This window comes from Pygocentrus nattereri, chromosome 24, assembly GCF_015220715.1.
Source record: "Pygocentrus nattereri isolate fPygNat1 chromosome 24, fPygNat1.pri, whole genome shotgun sequence".
Taxonomy (NCBI): Eukaryota; Metazoa; Chordata; class Actinopteri; order Characiformes; family Serrasalmidae; genus Pygocentrus; species Pygocentrus nattereri.
In genome coordinates this window covers 22,896,751-22,921,916 of record NC_051234.1, presented here as the reverse complement: position 1 = coordinate 22,921,916, position 25,166 = coordinate 22,896,751, and the positions used below count along the sequence as shown (strand labels likewise).

The 25,166-nt window shown below is 39.9% G+C and overlaps 1 protein-coding gene across 3 annotated transcripts in view; it reads right to left on the bottom strand.

Moving 5' to 3' along the window:
- The window catches only part of plcd1a (phospholipase C, delta 1a), a 49,581-nt gene extending 24,829 nt beyond the window's left edge, over window positions 1–24,752 (bottom strand). Inside the window, exons 1-2 of one of the 3 annotated variants that reach the window (XM_017717630.2) lie at window positions 24,553–24,752; window positions 1,384–1,542 (exon numbers count right to left, since the gene is read on the bottom strand). In XM_017717630.2, the coding sequence (XP_017573119.1) occupies window positions 1,384–1,542; window positions 24,553–24,583 (190 nt within the window). In that variant the 5' untranslated portion in view covers window positions 24,584–24,752. Of the gene's footprint in view, window positions 1–1,383; window positions 1,543–17,954; window positions 18,042–19,706; window positions 19,855–24,552 lie in introns of those variants that run through there. The other 2 variants (XM_017717622.2, XM_037534207.1) reach the window with 2 other exon arrangements.
- Between the last annotated feature and the right edge of the window lie 414 nt (window positions 24,753–25,166).

Genomic DNA, 25,166 nt, shown 5'->3' with positions numbered 1-25,166 from the left:
CCGTTTCATCATGTTTAAATTTTGTTAAAATTTTGTTGACTAGATGCATTTTAAAAAGTAAACAGGCTGTTTCTGTTACTGTGCTGTTATCATATATATAAATTGAAACCTTAACGTGTTTTTCAAGTGTAATATATCTGTAAACACTAGGGACACAAAAATGAACATTTCCATGGACTCATTCACAAAACAAACTCTGCACTCTCCAATCCACATATAGAAACTATATATCATAGATTATGTCAAAATAAAAAACATTTTTATAATAATGATTAATAAAATATGCACTTATTTCTTGCCATTTTCAAACCCAAAAATCCCCTTAATGTTTGATGTATTGTTTTTGTCATCTATAATTCCACTCTTTTGTAAATAATTCATCCAATTACATTTGTACATTCAATGTATTTTTAAAAACAATTCAGAATTCTGGAAAAACATCTGAATCATATGTAATCATGGTGAGAGTGTAGCTTTGAGCTTTTATCACATCCTAAAGAATCATAGTTCATTCAAATCATTAAGAGGTCAGAGATTTACACCCCTTATCATGTGGGCATTTGGTTCCCATGAAGATAGCGAAAAAAAAAGCACAAACACAAACACGTCTGGAGGCAGCTGTGGTCTGGAAAACAGGAGATAAAGTAGCCCTGATGTGAGCCCTTTGGCCAGGAGAAGCTGAAGAGGAAGCTATGAGCTGGCCATTGTGTGGGGGAAAAAAAATATTCCCAAATGACCGCAACAGCCCCTCCACCCCTTCTCTGGACACTATCTGTGGTTGTTCTTCCTACCTCATCCACTGCCCAGCCAGAAAGTGATATGCTTTGGCTTTGGGCTGCTGTTCAAAGAAGCTGGAAGTCTGCTTTATCTACAATGCCAGACAATAGGGGTGAATGATACTGGGGAAAAAAGACTGCAATATTGAGTTTTAATTGTGGATGCACCTAATAGGGGAATTCAGAGCCAATTCAAAGCCAATATCTCATATTTTTTGCGTAGGTATTTGCTGAAAATTAAAGATTAACCATTGTTTACACATAGAAATCTGTAATTTCCATATGGGTTATGTATTTTAATGCAACATCAAATTAAATTGATATAAACAATACTGTCTCATCCTATACCATGTTTAAAAATTTATATCAATATACTATAAAAAGTCAACATACTGTCCAGCCCTAGACTGCATGTACAGTCTTGCTTTGTAGAAAAAAAAAACATTTTTGTCATATTTTTGCTCTTTTCTGACATCAAAACCTGTTCATTCACACTGTAAACTGAATGCACATGTAATTCTTTACAGAACTACCTGTGTAATTAATTATACATTATACATATATTATGCTATTACATTTAAATATTATAGCCAAACATAATGCTCACAGGTGTTGTTCTTCCTGAAGATTTTGCTTGACTCATGCCACATGGTCTCACAGTCCTCCTGCAGCCTGTAGAAACGTTTCTTCTGCCAGGAGTCAGACTTCACCTTTGTCAGCTCCCCTCCCTGCAGCAGGAACTGTAGGTCCACATCACCCTCCAGACCTGTGGATATATACAAAAAACCATCAAGATCACTTTCCAACAGTACGTGGACTCTCCTCCTAATTATTGCTATTAATAACAGGTGTATAAAATCAAGGACATAGCCATGCAATCTCCTCATACAAATATCTGGGTGTCATGCAAATATCTGGGTGTGCACTTGGACAACAAGCTGGACTGGAGCTGTAACACTCTTGCGGTGTAAAAGAGTACATCCTCTACTTCCTGAGGAGGTTGAGTTCTTTTGGTGTGTATGCTAAGCTCCTTTGGATTTTCTACCAGTCTGTTGTAGCGAGTGCTCTATTCTATGCTGCTGTGTGCTGGGGCAGCAGCATTAACAAGAGTGTTCTGAACAAAATCAACAAACTTATTAGGAAGGCTGGCTCTGTTGTAGGTGTCAAGCTGGACACTTTGGAAGTTGCTGCAGAACAGAGGATGCTCAACAAGCTGCTAGCCATCTTAGACAACACCCTCTGCAAGCTACACTAGATGAACGGAGAAGCACATTCAGTGGCCGTCTGTTACAGCTGCGATGTGTTAAAGAGCGCCGTGTAAGATCTTTATTACCTACTGTTATAGGGCTCCACAACAATTCTCCTTACTGCAGAGATCTTCTGATCTTCTACCGTCTGAACTGTGCTGAACCACATCACTGTATCTCCTCTTTGATTAACTAACACTGTGCAATATATCACTATTACTTGGACTACCTCATACCACTCAATGCCTGCTGTCTGTAAATACAGCAAATCTGTCTCATATGCCATGTAAATATATAAATAGATATACTTTTTTACTTTAATACTTTATTTTATTTCTCTTGTACTTTAACTTATGTCTAGATTTATTTCAATTTTTTTGTATTTTTCCGCATAGTACATGTAAGCTTATGTGTAATTATATATGTAATTGGACACTCCCCTCCCTGGAAGACCTCTACAGAACTCGCTGTCTCAGGAGGGCTTACACAATCATCAAGGACAGTACACACCCAGGACATAGGATGTTTGAACTGCTGCCCTCAGGCAGACGTTACCGACACCTCAAAACAAGGACAAACCATTTGAGGGACAGTTTTTATAACAGGGCCATATCCCTGTTAAACAAAAACTATACAGTTCACCGATGGGCAGATGTTTCTGTCTGCCTACAGGGATAAGTGCAATGACCCATGCTGCTAAAAACAAAATATAATGCGCAATAAATGATGCTGCAAATGTCAATTTCTTCACTTGTGTATATAGGAAAGCTTAGTGTGTAAATAGGAGAGCTTAGTTAATTTATGCTTACGTCTGTATAATTAACCGTAGCTCTAATCTGTTATTTAATTCATTTATATTTAAAAACTTTTCTATTTTATATTTAAACTTTTCTATTTCTATTGCACCAAGAGGGGAGGGGGGCTGTAAACCAATTTCGTTGCGCAAATGTACAAGTACAATGTGTAATGACAATAATGTTCATTTCATTTCATTTCATATGTCTTGCTACAGAAACACTGCAATTTCCCTCCGGGATCAATAAAGTTCTATCTCTCTCTCTCTCTATGTATATATATATATATATATATATATATATATATATGTATATGTATATATATATAGAGGATGCCACCTTTATTTCCTGCTAGATCTGCCTCAGTCAACTCATTAGTGGGTGGCAAAACATCAAGCAATATCAGCACAACAACAGTGCGTCAGGAGCCTAATGAAATGGGTTTCCATCACCAAGCAACCGCACACAAGACTAAGATCACTATGTGCAGTGCCAAGCGCCTGCTGGAGTGATGCAAGAGCACCACCACTGGACTCTGGAGCAATGGAAACATTTTGACTTTTGTGATGAGTCAGAATTGTTCAGAAGTGGTAGTGATAGGAACCAGGCGTTTAATGCTTCTGAAAGCTTCCTCAAACAAAGTTATTATCCTGACATGGTCAAATACATGCTGCCTGATGTCTGACGCACTGCTTTATAATAGTTTTGTGATAAAATTTTGGCTTAAAATGCATTTTAATTCATTCATGTCAGAATGGTTCATGCAGGGTGTTGTAAGGCAAAATAGTTCCCAAAGAATCTTTTTTTTCAGCTATTTTATCATCATCATCAAAAACATTATAGAAAAAACTCAGAAGACATGTAGAATCACTGGTGGGTTTGGATAGTTAATGACTATATTTGTGTTGTAGACGTGGCAATCTCTGGTTACTATCGCCACCACTGCAAAGAGTCTGTACGTTTCTCTACAATGAATCACTTCACATGAGACCATTCAGAATGACTGTTTACATCTCAAGGACAATTGTTCTGATATTTTGAAAAATTGGTGGAATTCCTCTTTAAATTCTCACATCCTAAAGCTCACTACTTAAAATTAACAAGGAAAGTAATGCAGGCTATAGGAGTGTGGAAAGCCTGGACGTGCTGGGAGTAAGTGCAATTAATCTCTTCAGACGTCTGGTTCCAATCACCATCACTGTGAACAATTCTGACTCGGTTTGTTTCTCTAGAGCTGTGCAGTTCACATCAAAACTTCTCTGATTTACGCTGTTTACATCACACCAATATCATTCTGCAGAATTTTTGAAACATTGGTGGAATTACCCTTAAATATATTCCCAAGCCTATGGCAATCAGTTGTCACAAAATGACCATATTCCATGTGCATTCCCAGTACTGATAGACATATCTCCTGTGAAAAAGTAAAGTCCTTACAGCTTTTTCATGAACTATAAAACTTAATACTGACGATTGTGACTGCCTGAACAGGGCGTGTCGCATCGGCTAACTTTCCACAGAGCTCCTCAAAAATATGTTCCGCATTAAAACTCATTAAAAGTATGCCTTTCTCTGGGTAGTGATCTTCCAGTTTAAGCAGCCTTGGAACGAGCTTCTCACAAGTGAACAAAACAAAGACAATACACAATCGAGTGGGACGATAAAAAGAATACAAAGAATGTGTGTGTGTGTCTGTGTGTGTGTGTGTGTGTGTGTGTGTGGTATGAAGACAATTTCACTATAGTATCATTCTTTCCATTGCACTGTTTAGTCCTTATTGAAGAGCGGTTGCATATGAAATGACAATTACTGTAGTTCATCACAGACAACAAATATTTTCCTAGCTAAACTGAGGAGAGAAATGGGCAGTCACAATATTTTCTTCATATATCACTGTTTCACGGTAGCAGATGCATTAATAAAGTTGATGAAACTATGCTTTCCGCATGCAGGCACTGCACACTAAAAGCTTTTGACTGTTTGACTCCTCCTCTACACAAAACTGGACCTCATGCAGTATTGTAAATATTAAACAAAGATAACCCATATATTTACAAAGAAAACCTACTTTTAATTTAGTTATTACATATTTTAAAACGGTCCAATTAGCTATTTTCTGGATCCATGCAACGTAGTAGATGCCCAAGTGCACCAACACAACACGTCCTTGTAAGCCCTCCAGCTCAGGGGTGTGGAATCAACCACAACATTGCAAACATTTTTTACATGCTCCTGCCACAGAGGCTGTTTATGAGCACTGGGAGGAGGAACTGTGCAAGGCTTTGAGAACATCAGGAACGCCTCCGTAAACTACAAAACAGGCCACTCTGTGGGACTGGAAGTTCTTTGTTTACGTTGAAACCATTTTCACACCCCAGTCTTTTAGACTTAAAATTGCTCGTTTTAAAACTACAGTTCAGAAAATCAAAAACACACTAGTTCCCCTGAAATGTACCCCAAATATGGTTAATCCTGCAAGACATATTTGGTGTGTCCAAAGTTTCCTTCTTTAGTATTGCGCTGGAGCTAATCCAATGTAGCTAACAACTAATGGAAGCTAATACCACATTAGCATTGTGCAAACTGAATGCCGAAAACACCACACACTTGCCTCAAACTGCGTCAAGTTATTAAGTAATTTCAAATATTCTTTCTTATGTGGTTTCTCACACTATATGGCATACTGGTATCTATAAAATTGGACAAAAGTACAGCACATGGCTAAAAACAATAGGAACTGCCATCTTGAAGCCTTTACTTTTGTCCATGTTTATAGATAACAGTGTCCCATACAGTTTCAGAAACCAGATCAGCAAGTTTATTTCAGATTAACGCTACTTAAAGGGGTGTACTGAGTTTTTTTTTAAATTCTACATAATTAAATGGTCAAGATGTACACAAAGTCATTCGGAGTGGTTTGGTATGAAATGACGTTCTACAGAAACTTACCAAATCAGAATTGTTCACAGCTGTGGTGATAGGAACCAGACGTCCACCTCTAAAAGCTCCCTCACAGAAAGTTATTACATGAAATGGTCAGATATATACAGCCTGATGTCTGACACATTGTTTTATGATAGTTTTGTGACAAAGTTTTGGCTTAAATTGTATTTTAATCCATTTAGGGTAACGTAAGGCAAAAAAGCCCCGAAAGAAAACTTATTTGTTCAGATTTATGATTATTTTACCATAACCAACATATAAAAATGCAGAGGACTAGTTCCCTGGGTCTCCTGGTGGATTTGGATAGTAAATTAAATGGCTATATTTGTGTTGTAGATATCATGACCACTTGTTTCCATCGTCAAGAATTCAGTTTGCATGATTATCCACAACGAACCATTGCACATCAAACCACTCTAATAAAATTTAGTTTACATCAAGGACTGAATTATTCGAAGAATTAGAGGAATTCCCCATTAACTTAACACAGTTTGAGGCAAGTAGATGATCATTTAGAACAATGCTAATGCTGAGGGTTTCCATTTCTTGCAGTTCCAGCGAGAAAGAAGCAAACACTGCACACCAAACATGTCTTTGGCTTGTTTTGTTCAGAGTAGGGCTAAAATGATGAATTCCATATGTGAGCAACATACAGGGGAGACTTTGAAACATCTCACTTTTGTATAATACTCCACTGAAAATACAGGTATAGAATTAATTTTAAGGTCTTAGCATTTGCCGTTTGGATAGAGAGCCACAGCTTGTACAACCGATACACAGTAGTGTGAGATGTGGGAATAGTAACTGTGAACACACACATAGCAAACACATGTCCCATTTGTTTAACAAAGACACTAACGTAAATAACGCACCAGTTCAAACACACCAGCGAAGACTGGGAAATCTCTACCTTCGATTCTGATTGACAAGCTGGCTGAAAGTTGATGGTCTGTATAATGCAGTCAGGTGGGGTCACCTGCATCAGACTGATCTACAGTCAGCACAGCTTTCCTTAAATACTGTGTGAATGCTGCTAATTTGGATCAAAACTTGTTCTAAAGTCTGTATTTGTATCAGTCTGTGTGTGCAGGTAGAATATGGATAAAGCTACACTGCTATATCAAAAGAACACAAATCTGAAATGTGAGAAGGAAATTATGGTCATAAAGTATAGCTCCATTATAGGCTACCTGGGTGCTTTCCCAGTTAAAAATAACTCCTCTAGGCAATTTTCAGCCATGCAAGCCCAGGCTTCTCTCTCTTTGAATGAGGAGGAGAGACCAAAATACTCAAAACTGAAGGTTAAGCTACCTTTTCAAAAACATACTTGATCACTGATAAAATCGGAAAAAAAAAACTCATGAATAGTTTGCAGCATTTGGCCCAGTAACACACAAAATCAGGTTGTTCTGGCTACTGGGCCTGCGCAGATCTTCACAATGAGGGCAGATTTTCTCCACTCTTTGTGTAACCAGCATGCTGACTGGCTCTTTGTCTTGAAGGGTGGTACATGTTAAGCGTAACGAGCGTAACGTAACGGCTGATTGTCAAACATAGTGCTCCGTACAGGTTCACCCACAATCAGCCTTGTGTGACTTTCACAGCCAGTCAAAGAATAAACAGTGATACAAATGATGAAACAATGTGATTTATGTGATTTGCGTTCTTTAAAAACTGTGTGTGTGTGTGTGTGTGTGTGTGTGTGTGTGTATATATATATATATATATATATATATATATATATATATATATATATATATATACACACACATTATTTTTTGAGCAGTGTTTCAGCAATAAAGGGAACACTCAAATAACACATCCTAGATCTGAATGAATGAAATATTCTCATTGAATACTTTGTTCTGTACAAAGTTGAATGCGCTGACAACAAAATCACACAAAAATCATCAATGGAAATCAAATTTATTAACCAATGGAGGCCTGGATTTGGAGTCACACACAAAATTAAAGTGGAAAAACACACTACAGGCTGATCCAACTTTGATGTAATGTCCTTAAAACAAGTGAAAATGAGGCTCAGTATTGTGTGTGGCCTCCACGTGCCTGTCTGACCTCCCTACAACGCCTGGGCATGCTCCTGATGAGGTGGCGGATGGTCTCCGAGACATGCGTGACATGATGTCCCAGATGTGCTCAATCGGATTCAGGTCTGGGGAACGGGCGGTCCAGCCCATAGCTTCAATGCCTTCATCTTGCATGAACTGCTGACACACTCCAGCCACATGAGGTCTAGCATTGTCCTGCATTAGGAGGAACCCAGGGCCAACCACACCAGCATATGGTCTCACAAGGGGTCTGAGGATCTCATCTAGGTACCTAATGGCAGTCAGGCTACCTCTGGCGAGCACATGGAGGGCTGTGCGGCCCTCCAAAGAAATGCCACCCCACACCATTACTGACCCACTGCCAAACCGGTCATGCTGAAGGATGTTGCAGGCAGCAGATCGCTCTCCACGGCGTCTCCAGACTCTGTCACATCTGTCACATGTGCTCAGTGTGAACCTGCTTTCATCTGTGAAGAGCACAGGGCACCAGTGGTGAATTTGCCAATCCTGGTGTTCTCTGGCAAATCCCAAGCGTCCTGCACGGTGTTGGGCTGTGAGCACAACCCCCATCTGTGGACGTTGGGCCCTCATACCATCCTCATGGAGTCGGTTTCTAACCGTTTGTCCAGACACATGCACATTTGTAGCCTGCTGGAGGTAATTTTGCAGGGCTCTGGCAGTGCTCCTCCTGTTCCTCCTTGCACAAAGGTGGAGGTAGTGGTCCTGCTGCTGGGTTGTTGCCCTCCTACGGCCTCCTCCACGTCTCCTGGTGTACTGGCCTGTCTCCTGGTAGCGGCTCCAGCCTCTGGACACTACGCTGACAAGACACAGCAAACCTTCTTGCCACAGCTCGCATTGATGTGCCATCCTGGATGAACTGCACTACCTGACCCACTTGTGTGGGTTGTAGAGTCCGTCTCATGCTACCACGAGTGTGAAAGCACCACCAACGGTCAAAAGTGACCAAAACATCAGCCAGAAAGCAGAAAGGTACTGAGAAGTGGTCTGTGGTCCCCACCTGCAGAACCACTCCTTTGTTGAGTGTGTCTTGCTAATTGCCAATAATTTCCACCTGTTGTCTGTTCCATTTGCACAACAGCGTGAAGTTGATTGTCAGTCAGTTTTGCTTCCTAAGTGGACAGTTTGATTTCACAGAAGTTTGATTTACTTGGAGTTATATTGTGTTGTTTAAGTGTTCCCTTTATTTTTTTGAACAGTATATATATATACTATATTATATATTTTTTTTCTTGAGCTATATAAAGTCACCAGACCATTATTTTTGACATGATGGTATTTCAAATCAGTTCTTCCATGGCTGTATTACAGTATAAAACAATAAAGTATTACAGTATTACAGTATAAAACAATACCCCTCTCCTAATCCTATTAATCTTTATTTGAGGTGAGGCTGCATTTAGCATATAAGTACCCAAACTGTGCAGCTCCTGCCCACAAGACATACAGCAAGCATCCTCCGTTAACAATTTTAGAAGCTTAAAACGTCTTTTTGGTAGTATATTTATGGTATTTTCCTTTAGATTTTTATGTTTTTTAATAATTCTTTGTGTCCTATTTCATCAACTCAGAAACACTTACTTATTTTTATTTTTACTTTATTTGCAGAAGTATTATTTTCACAATTTGTTTTATATTTTAATTTTCTTTCCTTTTCTCAATATTGTACCTTCTCCGTTTTCTGCTTGTTATCTTATGCTGACTTTTATTTGCCTTTGTCACTGTAAAGCCTTCTCTTCTTCTTCTTTCGGCTGCTCCCTTTAGGGGTCGCCACAGCGGATCATCTGCCTCCATCTTGCCCTATCTACTGCCTCCTCTACTTTCACACCAACCATCTCCATGTCCACGTTCACTACATCCATAAACCTTCTCTGAGGTCTACCTCTTCTCCTTCTACCTGGCAGCTCCATCTCCAACATTCTTTGCCCAATATATCCACTATTCCTCCTCAACACATGTCCAAACCATCTCAACCTGGCCTCTGTGGCTTTATCTCCAAACTGCTCCAACTTCACTGTCCCTCTGATCTGCTCACCTGCACACTGTAAAGCCTTATCATCATTGTTATTATTTTTACCTTTATACAAATGGTCTTATCCTTTATGGAAGCCTAGACATCTGTGTTTTTAAATATTAAATTCAGTCTTTTGGTTACATGGAACTACTGATGTTTACCAATACAACAGAACATTCTGACTGTGAATAAATGTATGAAAAGGACATAATCAAAATTCCAATGTTAAATGCTTATCTTACATAACCTGACAGAAGTTCAGCACTTCAGATGAGTGAGAACGTTTGGCATTTTAATTCAACATAATAAATAAAGTTGTTAAACATTAACGGATTCACTTGTCATGGTGGAACCTGGTAATCCCCCCAACCAAGTCATCTTTTGGATGAAGCATCTGGAAGGGCTTTCTTACAAAAATGTGTCCCTACCCTGAGGAAGCTCTGCTTACGACATGCCCTGACTTTTACAAACACGCTGAACAGGTTTTACACACTTAAAGCCATCTGTTACACAATATCAGCTCACAGCAGAGCAAACTGGGACTTCAGAAGTCTGCAGTGCATAGCATGCCAATAACAGGTCGGCGATGTGGTAAAAATATAACATCACAACGCCTGAAGATTCTTTCAAATAAACAATATGCATTACAACATTTAGCCCTTTAAGGGTGGGAACACATTGGAACAGAAAATACACCAGCACAATTATTTAACACGGAACAGGAAGAAAGAGCAAACAATTGTTCTACTGTTCTACTGGCTAAAGACTTTCTGAAACAAGGTCATAAGTATATTTAAATGTTCGTACATGAACAAAAATGAAGCTGACTTGACAAAGGGATTAAAGGTAGTGGGTAGTTTACACTCATTTACATTTTATGGCATTTGCTTTTGTCCAGAGCAACTTGCAATTTGATCAATTTACACAAGTAAGCCAAGGTGGTGTTAGGAGTCTTGCTCTTATTGGTATAGTGTAGGGTGCTTGCCCTGGTAGGAGGCTGAACTCCAGTCTACAGTGTAGAAAGCAATGGTGTTAACCACTACATTATACCAAACACTCTGAGAAGGGGTATTTGTTGTTTAGCGGTTATTTAATGTCAAAAGAGGTCTGATAAATAAACTGATAAATGAGCAGGTGTTACACAAAGAGCCCATCACTGCAGTAGAAAAACAATCTAGATCACACAACGTTGGGGCAGACCAGCTTGTCAAGGGAGACTGCACTGTATGTGAAGATTTCAATAAAGCATGCTTGTTAATTGTAAATACAATGTATATACGATATGCATGATACTATAATTGTAAATACAAATGTCATGTCCCTCCACTTTTTTAAACTATGTGAAAAAAATTTGGGGGGGTCGTGAGATGACTGTTGGAAAAAGTACAGAGCAGATTTGCAAAAGAGTTGTCAGACTGTCATACATTTAAAGACTTATCGATTGTGAAAGGGTGGAGAGCCCTCTCTGGGTCGGGGATGAGCTCTTGCCTCAAGTGGAGGAGTTTAAGTACCTCGGGGTCTTGTTCACGAGTGATGGTACAAGGGAGCGGGAGATTGACAGGCGGATTGGTGCTGGGTCAGCAGTGATGCGGGCTCTTTACCGGTCTGTTGTGGTAAAGAAAGAGCTGAGCCATAAGGCAAGGCTCTCGATTTACCGGTCGATCTACGTTCCCACCCTCACGTATGGTCATGAACTTTGGGTAATGACCGAAAGAACGAGATCGCGAATACAAGCGGCTGAAATGAGTTTCCTCCGCAGGGTGGCTGGACTCTCCCTTAGAGATAGGGTGAGAAGTTCGGTCATCCGGGAGGGACTCGGAGTAGAGCCGCTGCTTCTTCACGTCGAGAGGAGCCAGTTGAGGTGGTTCGGGCATCTTGTTAGGATGCCTCCTGGACGCCTCCCTTGGGAGGTGTCACAGGCAAGTCCACCGGGGAGGAGACCACGGGGAAGACCCAGGACACGCTGGCGTGACTATATCGCCCAGCTGGCCTGGGAGCGCCTCGGAATCCCTCCCAGGGAGCTAGTGGAAGTGGCTGGGGAAAGGGAGGTCTGGGCTTCATTGCTCAGGATGCTGCCCCCGCGACCCGAACCCTGGAGAAGCGGAAGATGATGGATGGATGGATGGATAGATTGTGAATTGTTGATGTGTTTAGTTATAGTCAGTAAAGACAAAAAGAAACACGGACCTGCCCGGCCTGTATGTTGTAAAATAAAATAGTTGTTTTTAAGCACTTCTTTGTTGGCTTATGATTATTTGTTGGCCTAAGCAACAGAGGTTTTTAGTAATCTTTCTTATTTCTGCTTAATTATCATCACATTTACGATTTTTGGGGTATTTTAACAGTTATGCAAATCAAACTAAGAATTGTGACACACTGGAAAGAAAAATATGCCACTGTAATAGGAAATACAATCAAATGTCTATACCTGAGATATCTTTATTCCTGCTATTATATATTTGTTTGTTTTTCAGTTTTAATAATGACGAGTAATGATAAGTATGATAACTCTAAGCAAAGATGTACTTTTGTTGTCTCTTTTGGTCTAAAATAAAATGCTAAAGTGCCAAACTCAAACTAAGAGACGTGAGCAAAAGTACAGAAGTCCACGACCTGAACCAACACAAAGGTGCTAAACATGAAGGACTGTACTTGTACATGTAAAAGGGTCTTTTGAAATGGACAATTCCTTCAAGTACATCAAAGAACAATTTAAAAGAAACTACTGTTACTATCCACCCACTGCTTGCTAAGCTCTGACTGGCCCTGCTACTGAAACATTAAGCCAGACAAGACTAGACGCGCCAAGGGGTCATCAATTAACGAATGCCCTCAGGGTGGGTGAGGAGGGGCTTGAACTATTCACTTACATGCAATACTTCAAATCACTTTTACTTTCAACACACAAGAAGTTATTTTGATCCAGCAAGCTCTAACCAGCTGTTTGTCAGGTCAGAATGAAAAACATTAAGGTGTGGAGCGTGAACAAGGAAGCTTTAGTGTCACGGCTGCTTACCACAGCGCTACGTCTATGCATTGAAAACAGTGATGCACTAAGTTTACCTTATTTAAATGTGTATTTAAATAATTTTGACATAAACAGTACTGTGCAAATGGAAAACTACCCAGAATTTATTCAAAACAGCCACTAAACCCAAGGTTTTAACATTTCAGCATTAGAAAAAAAACAAAAACATGTTTAATAGAAAATTAGAGACGCCTTCTTGACTAACTACATTTTATAAATATACATCTTTCAGTATTTCCGTAGTACTTTACTCCGCATCTCAGATGTCCAGTTTCAGTGCTCTTGTGTGAACGTTCTTCTTTTTTGTCTATTTCCTTTACTCAGTCAGGGCTTCTTCTTCAGGGCTACACTTTCTTTCCGACTTCATGCTGAGTTGTCTTCTCACAGTGGAAGGATGGCTGTGGAGTTTTTCAGATTTGAAACAAGAGTGCAGCTTGATTTTCTCCTCTCTCTGAAAAGATGAAAGCTTTAAGCGCTGTTTATCTGCCAGGGACAGTTTTGGTGGTCTACCAGGTCCTGCACGCGTGTGAGGAGTTTTGGGTTTTTTCTGTATCTTTTGACCGTTTTTTGGACTCTTTCTCATTCTGATTATTACCTTATATCTCCTTGACTTTTGACAGTACTGTTTAAAATACATAAATCCAATTACTGCAATTAAATGATGCAGATTTTAGGTCTTAACAACACTTCAGCCCTTTCACCAGCTACTCATATTACAAAGCTCATATAAGAAAAGTTGAATCAGGCGGATGAGGCTTTATGCACATTCCTGTTCTGTGAGAAAAAGCGTGTTATGACTCATGCTGCAGAACGCTCGCTATTACAAAACATCCAATCGCTGGAAGAAACGCTTCCTGTTTGAAGCACAGTATTGTCCATGATAGCCTTCAGAAGTCTGACTTAACTTCAGAAGCCTTAGAGAAACAGTAGCTATCTTCTGTTCATAATCCCAGACGGTTATCATATGAGGGCCTAAGGAACTAAAGGGGAATTCCACAGATCTTTCAAATGATCGGCACTATGAAATGTATAATATGTAAACAAAGTCATGCTGCATTTACATATGCTCCATTCTAAAGAAACGTACCGAGTCAGAATTGTTCTCAATGGTGGTGATAGGAACCAGACATCTGAAGAAAAAAACTGCCTCTAAAAGCTCTCTTACACAAATGTATTACATGAAGTGGATACAAATATGCTGCCTGACTCCTGAGGCATTGTTTTAGGATTATTTTTAAGTTTTGGCTAAAAATGTATATTGAAAATCCATTCATGAGAGAAAAGTACACGCAGGGTGTTGTAAGGTAAAACAGTACCTAAAGAAAATGTACAATTAGGTGAGGTTCGCTGGTCGATTTGGATAGTAAATAAAATGACTATACTTGAGTTATAGACATCAGAAGGCCTGGTAATTACTCAGGTAGAAGTAACAGTAGCTGCTAAAACTACACAATGTCTATACAATTTAGTCGTAGAGATGTTAAAGTCATTTGGAGTGGTTTAATGTGAAATGATTAAGCATAGATAAATTTAGCGACTCGGATTTCTTCACAGTGTTGGTGACAGAAACCATGGCAATACAAATACAGCCATTTTATTTACTTCTGAAAATGACCAATGCATCTACAACCTACACAAGTTCTTAAAAACTCTGTTTTAAACATAGAAACTTTTGCAAACTGTCTTATGAGTCAGGAAACATATTCATAACCGTTTTGTGTAATAATTTACACGTTATTGTTTTTAATTCAGATCTTTTGTGCTCAGATCCAATCTTTCTATGATCTCAATAATGTGAATAGTCTTTGTCTTGAAACGTCCCACATGCGCACATCCCAATCAATACAGTCATGTGAACGAACCACAAACACCAGCACAGCAAGGCTCTGTGAAGATAATTTGCTCTCATTTGCTCGCAGCTTTCAGTTGTTGATTAGTAGATCAGGACAAAGGGGAAAAGGGTCAGAAGCGCTGCTTTTGCACTGCTTACTGCCATGATCAGGTTAGGTGCTGCTGTTGCCACAGTATTGCTGAACGATGATGCAAATGCACTTAACAAAACCCACATCAATACCGATCTGACCATTCTCATAGCCACAAATCAGATATGTATCTTATCTAGGACCACATAACATTGGTTTCGATCTGATTTGAAAAGATCACATTTGCATTTCCACACAGCTCTGAAAACATCAGATTGGTGTCACACAAAGACTTTGCGTGAGCATGTTTTTGGTGATCGGATACCACTGACAGGTGAAACCAATTTTGGTGTTCTAGCAAATGTTCTGTTCTGTCTATTTCCTTTTCTCAGGTTTTCTTCTGTGGATGCTGGGCGATGCACTGTGATTGGATTATGATCAGATCACTCACACCACATTCAGGAGCAGTCAGAGACACATCTTGATCTCATTCAACACAAGTGTAAATGGAATACGTTTCTGTTATCCGTATACAATTATGGGGTGGAAATGCATCTGATTAGATGGTCAAGATCACCAAACTGAAAGCTTTTATGTGCTCCAGGCTGACGAAAGCATCCAAGCTGAGCTTGCCCAGATGAAACACTTGCATTGTAATGGAGAAAAGAGTAAAAAAAAGGAATGGAGACATTAAAATGGAAACAAGGTATATGTTCATGTGATTTTTTTGCGGGCAAAGTACAATCAGATCTCATCTGGTCAAACTGGGGACACATTTTTATGGTAGCATATTCTGGACATTGTTCAAACTCAAATGCAAACTTGAATATGCTAATTAAACAGTGTATTTACAATTGCCATGTGAGCATGCCTTATTTAAGATATAATTAAATTTCAAAATGTGTAATTGGTGTTTTCATTTATGTGTACATTGCCAGGAAAATGTTAATACAGAAAAGCAATATTTTTTTTTTTTATAGTTTCAATGGTCTGATGCATTAAAAAAGGAAAAACAATTGCATTTCATCATCGTCATGCTCCAGCTGCGACAAAATTAAAATAAGAGGAAGTGACGGAAAAGTCTAAACTATAGCGGTACGGGCACAGAGGTAGCTGCTTGTTTACTATACCAACAGCAACCTCTGCTCAAGACATTTTAACCTTCGGCAGCCAGGCTGAGGATTACTCTGTCCAAAGTCATTTTTTATGTGCAAGTGATTTTTGACCAACTGGGAGAGCTTATAGCTGCACAAGCACCAATGTTAGTGACACTGAGACTGGAGGCTCGCAGGGCTGTAAGAGAGACACTGCCCTGCACACGTTAGTGCTTTCACTGCTTTAACACACCCATTACAAAAAGTCAAGGGCTGCTAACCAGATGGGCAGCCCAGTTTACCAAAATCATCTCTTTAGCGGCGTTGGTCACAATATCATCTAACATCAGTGCTTGTGCAGCCATGAGCTCTCCTATTCCGTCAAGAATCACTTCCAGTCTAAACAACAGGGCATCATCCTCAGTCTGATTGGCGAGTGTTAAAATGTCACTATCAACGGTTGTTAAAGCTCTATTAGCACCACCGTCATAGTCAGATCATTAAGGCATTGGAAATGAAATGTCAAAGACTTTTCCAGCCATTATACAAAGTGTGTATTTTAATTTGAATTGCTCTAAATAATATGCACTCACATTGGAAATTCAAAAGTAACCGTTGGTTTCTCAAGCGCTAGAGGGCGCTCCCGAGTGAGTCCAAAATGAATGGGTTTATGCTTAAATATTTTTAATATAAAGGAATACACAAATTTCCTGAAATGCTGAAAATGATACCTTATGCTCTGGCAGGATGAGAGAGAGAGGATATTCATTTTTCTCCTTTCAAACGGAAAAAGCTACCCATTATAATCTCTCGAGTGCGAGGCGGCAGCAGGCTTCAAAGTCAGTTGCTGCAGTTGCTTCCCACGAGCTGGGCAAGCTGAGAGCTGGCTTGATGACAACAGCTTAAACTTCACTGGCTAGAAACTCCGGTGACACCTGTAACGTGTGTTTCTAATTTCTATGTCTGTGCCTGAAGAAGCATAGATTCTACACAATCATACAATGTACAAATTATTCATTATATCATTATTCATTAATGACTCATATGGGTCACGTCTTTCACTGGTGTGCCTACTGAAGCACTGTTACACAATACATCCACAAAATAATATCTAGTATTGCATGTTAAGTGATTAGTTATAATAGGTTAGTTTTATCCACCAATAATTTAATCACACTAGTGTCATCACAGATGCTGAAAATGTATGAATATACACACTGACAAGCTGCACTTACACACCACTTAGAACCACCTAAATGGCCCCACTGACTACAGCCTCTACTACAAGAGTCAATCTTCACCCAGAGCTACACTCATGGAGGCCCCCTCCATCCTTTTTACCTCAATTGTGGTCAAATCCCCAGCAACCCTCAACCAGGCCTCCACCCCTGCAACTAAGCCCTTTCCATTCCTTACACCCATAGCAGTGGTCAAATCCCCAGCAACCTTCACCCAGTCCTCCACTGTGGGACACCTTCCAGCCATTACCTTCAGCCAGGCTAGGCTCAGAGCAGCTGTTATCCCCATCTAACTTGTTGGTAAGCCAAGATTCTCAACAAGGTAGTCTGATTATAATAATTCTATTAAGAAATCTGATTATAATCATTCTACTAAAAAAAAAAAAACAAACAAAAAAAAAAACAAAAACACAACGTTTCCACGAGGAGTTCCAGTGCGCTGTCGCAGTGTGGCTTCTGAATATGAATGTAGCATCAATCTAGACAGTGTTTGGAAATCTAACACAGAATTATGCAGGGTTTGTCGTACTGGCCAGGAACTGTGTGCTATGTGTGTATTTATAAGAGTACAAAACTCATGAAGATGTTTGGCAAGAGTGGATTTTGTGGCACTGAATTGGTCTGAAATACCTTTTTATGACTCCTAGTTTGACAGTGTCCATAGACAGACTAGGACACTCTCTGTCAGTGGCAATTTTGTCTGTTGTGGATTCAAATAAACAGGGCCAAGTGTGTTTATCAGATGCTACACACTAAGCAAGAGGGAAAAAAAACATTTGGATGGTTATGTGGCTCCACACACTCTACACACCTCTACTTGTCCTTTGGACAGTCTCACATCACCTCTAAATCCAGAGAGACTATAGACAGGAACGACATCCTCTACAAAATGCTGTATTTTTGGAACAAGCCTAAAAAGGAGAAATGTGATTAATTCCTCAGACAAAATACTTAATTAGACAATTTGGACCAAAAGCACTTTGACACAATTGGAGTCTATTAACCATATATTCAATCTTAATGATTAAGATCTGACTGAGTGCACTGGATCACACACACACACATTTTCTAAGCCGCTTCTCGCTCAGGGTTGTGGGGCGGGGCGGTGTGCTGGAGCCTATCTCTGCGGAAGGTAGGATACACCTTGGACAGGTCGCCAGTCCATCTCAGGGCAGACAGACACACAATCACACACACCTAGGGGCAATGCAGCATGTCCAATTGACCTAACTGCATGTCTGCACTGGATCATTTGCATTTCATTATTTCTAGAATGCGTTACTCTTAATCATTCTACCTTGAACAAACTGAATATGTTTCGAATTATTTACTCAAATGTTTTTATGCGAAATGATGCAATAGACAGGCTTGAAAAAGAGACTACTTAGTTTAGGTCTATTCAATTCAATTGCTATTGTCAAATATTAAGGATATTCATTAAAACGGACGACAGTGTGTTAAAACGCCCCCCCCCCCCACCCAACCTACAAGGTAAATGAGTGATGAAAAAAAACATGTGTCTACAGATGTTACAGAAACTAGTTTGACCCTTTGCGTCACCTACAGTCACAACTGTGGATTTGGAAAAACAAACGCAGGGCGTAGGATTATTTTGTTTAGCCTACAGACGATTAAATAAACGTTGCATCACTTTCGTTGCTCATCATACTCGATTCCATGCATATAACAGAGGGACTTCTACTGTCCCCTCTTCATCATACGAAGAACGCAAACGCCACGAGAGCCGCCACAGGTCACGTGGGTGTCATGCGGCGACTGTCCGACTGGACGGCTCTTTTCCAAAGTAATGAGCAGTAACGTTGAGGGACCAGCACTGAATGAGAACTGAATGCAGTAAAAACCAGCCGCAGGCGACACCTCGGGCACTAACGGAACGCTGAATCAGGTGGTCTGAAATTAGCATTAGGGATTATCAGATTAGGCCAGTGGATTTATAAACCCGCCTGAACGTGTGTTACTCATAAATTCTTAATCTGAATAATACAGACTTTAACTTACTAGTTAACGACACTAAATCCATCCAAAAAAACAAAGTAACGTTACAATTCGTCAGTGTTTTTTTCTGCAGAAGACAATCCAGTGAAGCGGCTCTTAAACAGATATGCAAATAGTTCTGCATTTGCTTCAAACTCCGTAAACTCGGACCGTTCAGCGATGTCATGGAAACGAAGTGTCGTAATATTCGTTCAGCAGTCTAATACTATAACCGTCAGAATAACACAAATCAGGGTAGTCCAGTTCAAACAGTTAAACAGTGAGTTAAACTGGGCTCATTTACCTGTTTTAAGAATATACGTAGCTAGAAATCACTGGAGAACAGCAGGCAACGCCCGTAATGTCAGGTAAGTTGATGATACTCTAACCAGGTTAGCTGGCTGCTGTTAACGTTACCTCTGCTCCAAACACAGGTCTGTCTACAGTCTGTTCAAGAGTTACAGCGTTATGCAGTCTAAAAGTAGCTCTGTTTTAAGAGAACTTAAGCTCAGGCAAGCACACAGACACAACCAACCAGAGTAGAAATGTGACGGCTTTGCCTACCCACCAGCGAGTTTTCCATTTTTTGGTGCAGCTTTCTTGTTTCCCTCATTCTCTTTACAGTCCTGCGTTTTGGTCTTGGCTCCCTCCCTTGCAGACATGGTGGAAAAGTCCGCTTACAACACTCCCTAACTACTTCACACTGAAAATGTGACGCTAGAAATCCGTGACGTGGTGCTGCAGCCAGGGGGCGTGTTTTTCTAAAGATCCTCTGACTCAAACCTCCCCAGTTCTGCACAAGGGTGGAGCTCCCAGACTGAGAAACAGTTTGATTAACTGTTTGACTGAGGCAGGCTGAAAGAACAAGTAGAATCAAATGGCTGAACTGGAACGAAAACCTGCAGCCACACTGACCCTTAGCTGTAGATGCCCTTGGTTTACAGCAGTTTAATTCCAGCCTACAGACAACACCACCTAACCACTGCCACTTCGCTCACTAAGGCACAGGTCCTCAATGCATCTCCTGCATCTCAAATAACATCCTACTCTGGATATGCACTACATACATCATGAAATAATGGATTCTGCACCCAAACAGTGTTTGTACTTAGGATGGGTCTAAAAGCTAGCTGATTCGTTGGATCAGGTGTGTTGGGAGCAGGGAACACACCAAAAGTTACAGGGCTGTGGGTATTCCAGGACCAGGGTTGTGAACGCATCTGATCAAGAACTCCTGAAGTTATTTAACTGGAGCAGTTGTTAGTTGTTAGCAGATCATTGCTGAAACTAGGCTCTTCAGGAAAGTAGATCTCCAGAACCAGAGATGGTGGCCACTGCTTTACTGCTTAAATTTTCACATAATCCAGTCTTTGAGATAAACCATGTGTTTTTCCAGATTGGGTTGATGTGAAATGGTTCATTGTAGAGAGCCAGATTTCTTTACAGTGGTGGTGATTGGAATCCAGGGTTGCCATGTCTAGAACACAAATATAGCCATTCTGTTTATTGATTATGGTTAAATAGTAGTAAATCTGGAGAAAAAAGTACATCTTTTCTTTAGGGCTTATTTTGCTGGACAATACCTTAAACCTCAAATCTTATCACAAAACTATCACAGAAGGTCTCGGTCATGGAGTCATGGTGTAATGTGTTGATTAGCATTTTGTGCAATAAAGTCTTGTAATAATGACTCTGTTTACGTCTTAACCATTTAATTATGCACAACTTTTGAAAAAACGATGGAATTCCACTTTAAAGCAGGGGTTCCCAATCTAAATATGGGCAACCCCGTACTCTGAAAGGTTTTTGTGATTTCTCTGCTCTACACATCTAGTTATTGAGTTGTATTAACGGTGCTAGATTAGACAGTTCACTTTGTTTCTCAACGCAGTCCTTGGAGCCCACCAGCCAAGTCCACATTTTGTTCTAACCAAGCTCCCAGGACAACAGATATTCTTTGATCTTCAAGAGTCAGTCTCATGGAAAACTGGATTCTTCTCACGGTCTTGAAATAAATCAATATGACGTTAGTAAGTAAGTAAGTAAATTTTTTTATATAGCACATTTAAAACCAAAGTGCTTCACAATAAAAAAGAAAACAAAAAGAATTCCCACTTTCCGAACACCACTATCATACCATGTACAGACCTGATCACACAGCAATGTTCACACAACAATGTACAGACCTCAGTCCACAGATCAACGACTGCTAAACGCTAATTGATAAAAATGTGTTTTAAGCTTTACTTTAAAATCAGTCACAGATGACGCATGACTGATGTCACTTGGAAGGCTGTTGTAAGACACTGAGTCTTTACAGTCTGTACATGGAAACTAAGTGGCAAAAACAGCCCGTTTTGAATGCATTGTTTCTGTGATGTCACAAACACTAACACATTTACATATATCCACCTATTCAGCCTATAGCAGTTTAGTTCTGCCCACTCACACTGAAGCTATGAGGATCAGCTCAGCCTGGACTTCTTTATATGAGGTACAATACAGGGCAGACGATCAGAACAGAGCTCATTTGCACATATCAGTCTAAAAGGAACAGTAGGAGGATAAAGAGATGTTGAACATCTGTTGTGTATTTTCTTTTTGGTACATAAAACCACACAAGCTTTTTACAGAGTAAAAAAATAAGACAAACCCTTTTAAAGCAGGGTTGTTGAACTCTGGCCCTGGATAGCTGCATTCCTGCAGAGTTTGGAGATTTTCTTGCTCAGACACATCTGATTTACTCAGTTAATTGCCATGTTTAGATGAGCTGGACTCCATATAGCCTTAACACAAATGCAACTACTTTACATTACCTCAAAATTAATGTAAAACACACACACACACACACACACACATTTTCTATGCCCCTTATTCTTCTGGGTCGTGAGCCTATCTCAGCAGTCATTGGGTGGAAGGCAGGATACACCCTGGACGGGTCACCAGTCCATCGCAGGGCAGACAGACAGAACATACATTCACACACACATACTTAATGTAAAACAATGTCTCAGGAATCAGGCAACATATTTGTAAGCATTTTATGTATGAAGCTTTTAGAGTCATTAAACGCTTTGGACGTCTGGTTCCTATTAGCACCACTGTGAACAATTCTGACTGGGTAAGCTTCTCCAGAACTGCACAATTCATATCAAGCTCTGAATGACTGTGTTTACATCTTAACCAATTAATTATGCAGACACTCTTTTAAAAATTGGTGGATTTACCCTTTAACGTTTGAAACTAAACCATCTATTTTCAATCAGAGGCAGCTGCCTTCAACGACCTTAGAGCTTAGCATCATTATCAACTATCTTCACTGCCTATTTACTGAATTTTGTCCTCCTACAATACAATCTAATGCAGTTTTCCTCCTAAAACACAATTCAGTAGAGTTGTACTATGGTGCCATCTATTGGTTTAGTGGATAATCTGTCGTGGTTCAAGTTCTATTGTGGGTTTCATCCCTCTAGGATAGATACTTATAGTTACACATTTTGATGTATGAATTGACCTAGAACACACAGAATATCTACGTGAGACAAGTGCCAAGTGGCATGTTATTAGAGCATCATCAACCTGGCCTATGCCTTTATATAAGTACATTGAGAATTCCCAATCTTGCTTTTGTGCTCCTTCTGTATTGCACATTATGTTGCTTTCTTGCTACCCAACACCAGCTGTAACCTCACAAGGGCTTGGTAATGAGCTGATGCGTTGACTCAAGTGCAGGAACAATACTAAACTGTGCCATGCAAAGGGTTTAAAGGGGAATTCCACCATTTTTTAAATATTTCTGAGTAATTCAGTCCCTGAGATGTAAACAGTCATACTGAGGGGTTTGATGTGCCATGATCCATTATAGAGAAACCTATAAACTCTGATTTCTTTACATTGATGGTGATAGGAACTAGAGGTCAGCATGTCCACGACACATATACAGCCATTTCATTTACTATCTAAAACCATCAGTGAATCAACACATGTCTCCTGAGTTTTTATACTGCTGCTGCCAGAAGAAAACCTTGTATATCAATTTTCATCATTTTTCAGTTTTTGACATAATTTGAAAATGCCTGTTGCTCTTTACCTTGTGTTTAAATTTCATGATAAATGGACCAAAAAAAAAGTCCCCAAAAAGTCTGGTTCCATTGACTTACATTAAAAGTAAAGCATGTTTTTCCTTCTCCTGTAAAGTTGTCATTTTGGAGATATGAGGTTTTCTTCGGAGAACAGTGATATGCTATGTTGGTGATGGTAAAGTAGTCACAAATCTGAGAACTTTTCTTTGGGGATTATTTTGCCTTACAATGCCCTGTGTGTACCGCTCTGCCATGACTATTTTTTTAAATAAATGGATTAAAAAAACATTTAAAGCCAAACACAAATCGCAAAAATATTATAAAACAGCGTCTCAAACATGAGGTAGATATATCTGACCCCTCCATGCTAACTTTCTGTGAGGGAGCCACAGGCATCTAACTCTTCAAACGTCTGGTTCCTATTACCATCACTGTTAGCAATTCTCATACGGTACGTTTCTCTGGAATGGACCACTTCACACCAAAGTCCTCTGAATGACCTTGTTTACGTCTGAGCCATTTACTGACTTCGAATTTTTGAAAAATCGGTGGAGTTCCCCTTTAAGCCAGAACACACTGAGTGATGAGAAACCCTAGGCAGCTGATATTTAAGTGTCAGTATCTGCAGCTGGAGTTGTAGCACCAGCAAACTGCCTCAGATAAACTATTCTGCACATTTCTGTCTACACTCTAAATGGTAGGGCTATAATTAAAATGTTAATTACGAAGCGCAGCAATAAACGTCGCCAAGATTAGATGAGGATCAGCTCTGACGTCACCAAGGACATCGGGAACATGTGCATGAATAGGTTTGAGAAATACACGACATACATAACACTAGAATAATGAAGCTATGCGGCACACCTCAGTACAGCACACAACATGGGCATTTATGATGCAAAATAATAATACGTGAATAAAATGTTTTCCTAAAAAAAAAGGTAAACATATGCAAACTATGAACAAAATAACATTGTTACACAGTTACTACATACGGCCATTTGTAATATATTAGAAACACATTATGGCTAATTAAAGATACGTTATTTTGAACATTTCGTTCTGCATATCGCAGGTTTATATGATATCGCTATCGTGATGACGATGAACGCGCAACTTATCGTGCGGTGCTGTTTACCGTCAGTGGAACGGGACAGACCTTCAGAAACGGACACTGGGGAAAACGTTCAAAATCGCCCAAAACAACCTTATATCTCAACACTACAGGAGGTTTGGACCAGCAGCCGAGCACGTAAATCACAGCCTGTCACTCTTACTCAAGCTTTCATTCAGACACTTCAGTAAACTGTCGTTCAGACGCCGAACGCTTACCGTGCTTGCCGAGGTTTCCATCAGGTTCCATTATCTCTACGGTATTTCTGCTGTAAGTGTTTATTCCGGACCGTTTTCGGTAATGCACACGGACAGGGAGCAGAGACAGCGAGCCGAAGCTTCCCTTCGGAGCTTCGCCTCGGATTCCTGAGTTTCAGAGAATCTGTTCACCAGCAGGTCTTCGTCCACACCCTCCCCAACACCGGTCTTACAGGTCCTCAGGTCCAATTGTTCTCTCAGAAGGCTCTGGGTGGAATAATTATTTGAGTAATGTGCTAGCTAAAAAAACAAAACAAATACGGGTGCATTTTTTTAGCCCGCGTTGATAGGCAGAGCTGGGTGCTCAAGTGAAATTTTGAGATTTTAATTTTCCGAGTGTTGTCAGAATATTCTATTCAAGTGTGTTTGTAAGGAACACAAGTTACTTTCTGCTCAGCTATTTTTTAATCATTAACATGTAGTTTCTAAGTGCTTCCTATGTCTAATTTCATTCTGTTATATACACTGAGCTGACAGGGTTTTTACGTTGTGGCGTCAGAGCACACTTTGGTTCCCATGTTGCTTTGCTAGGCTGCATTTACTTATTAAAACATTGAATAAAGACGTGGTTGCAT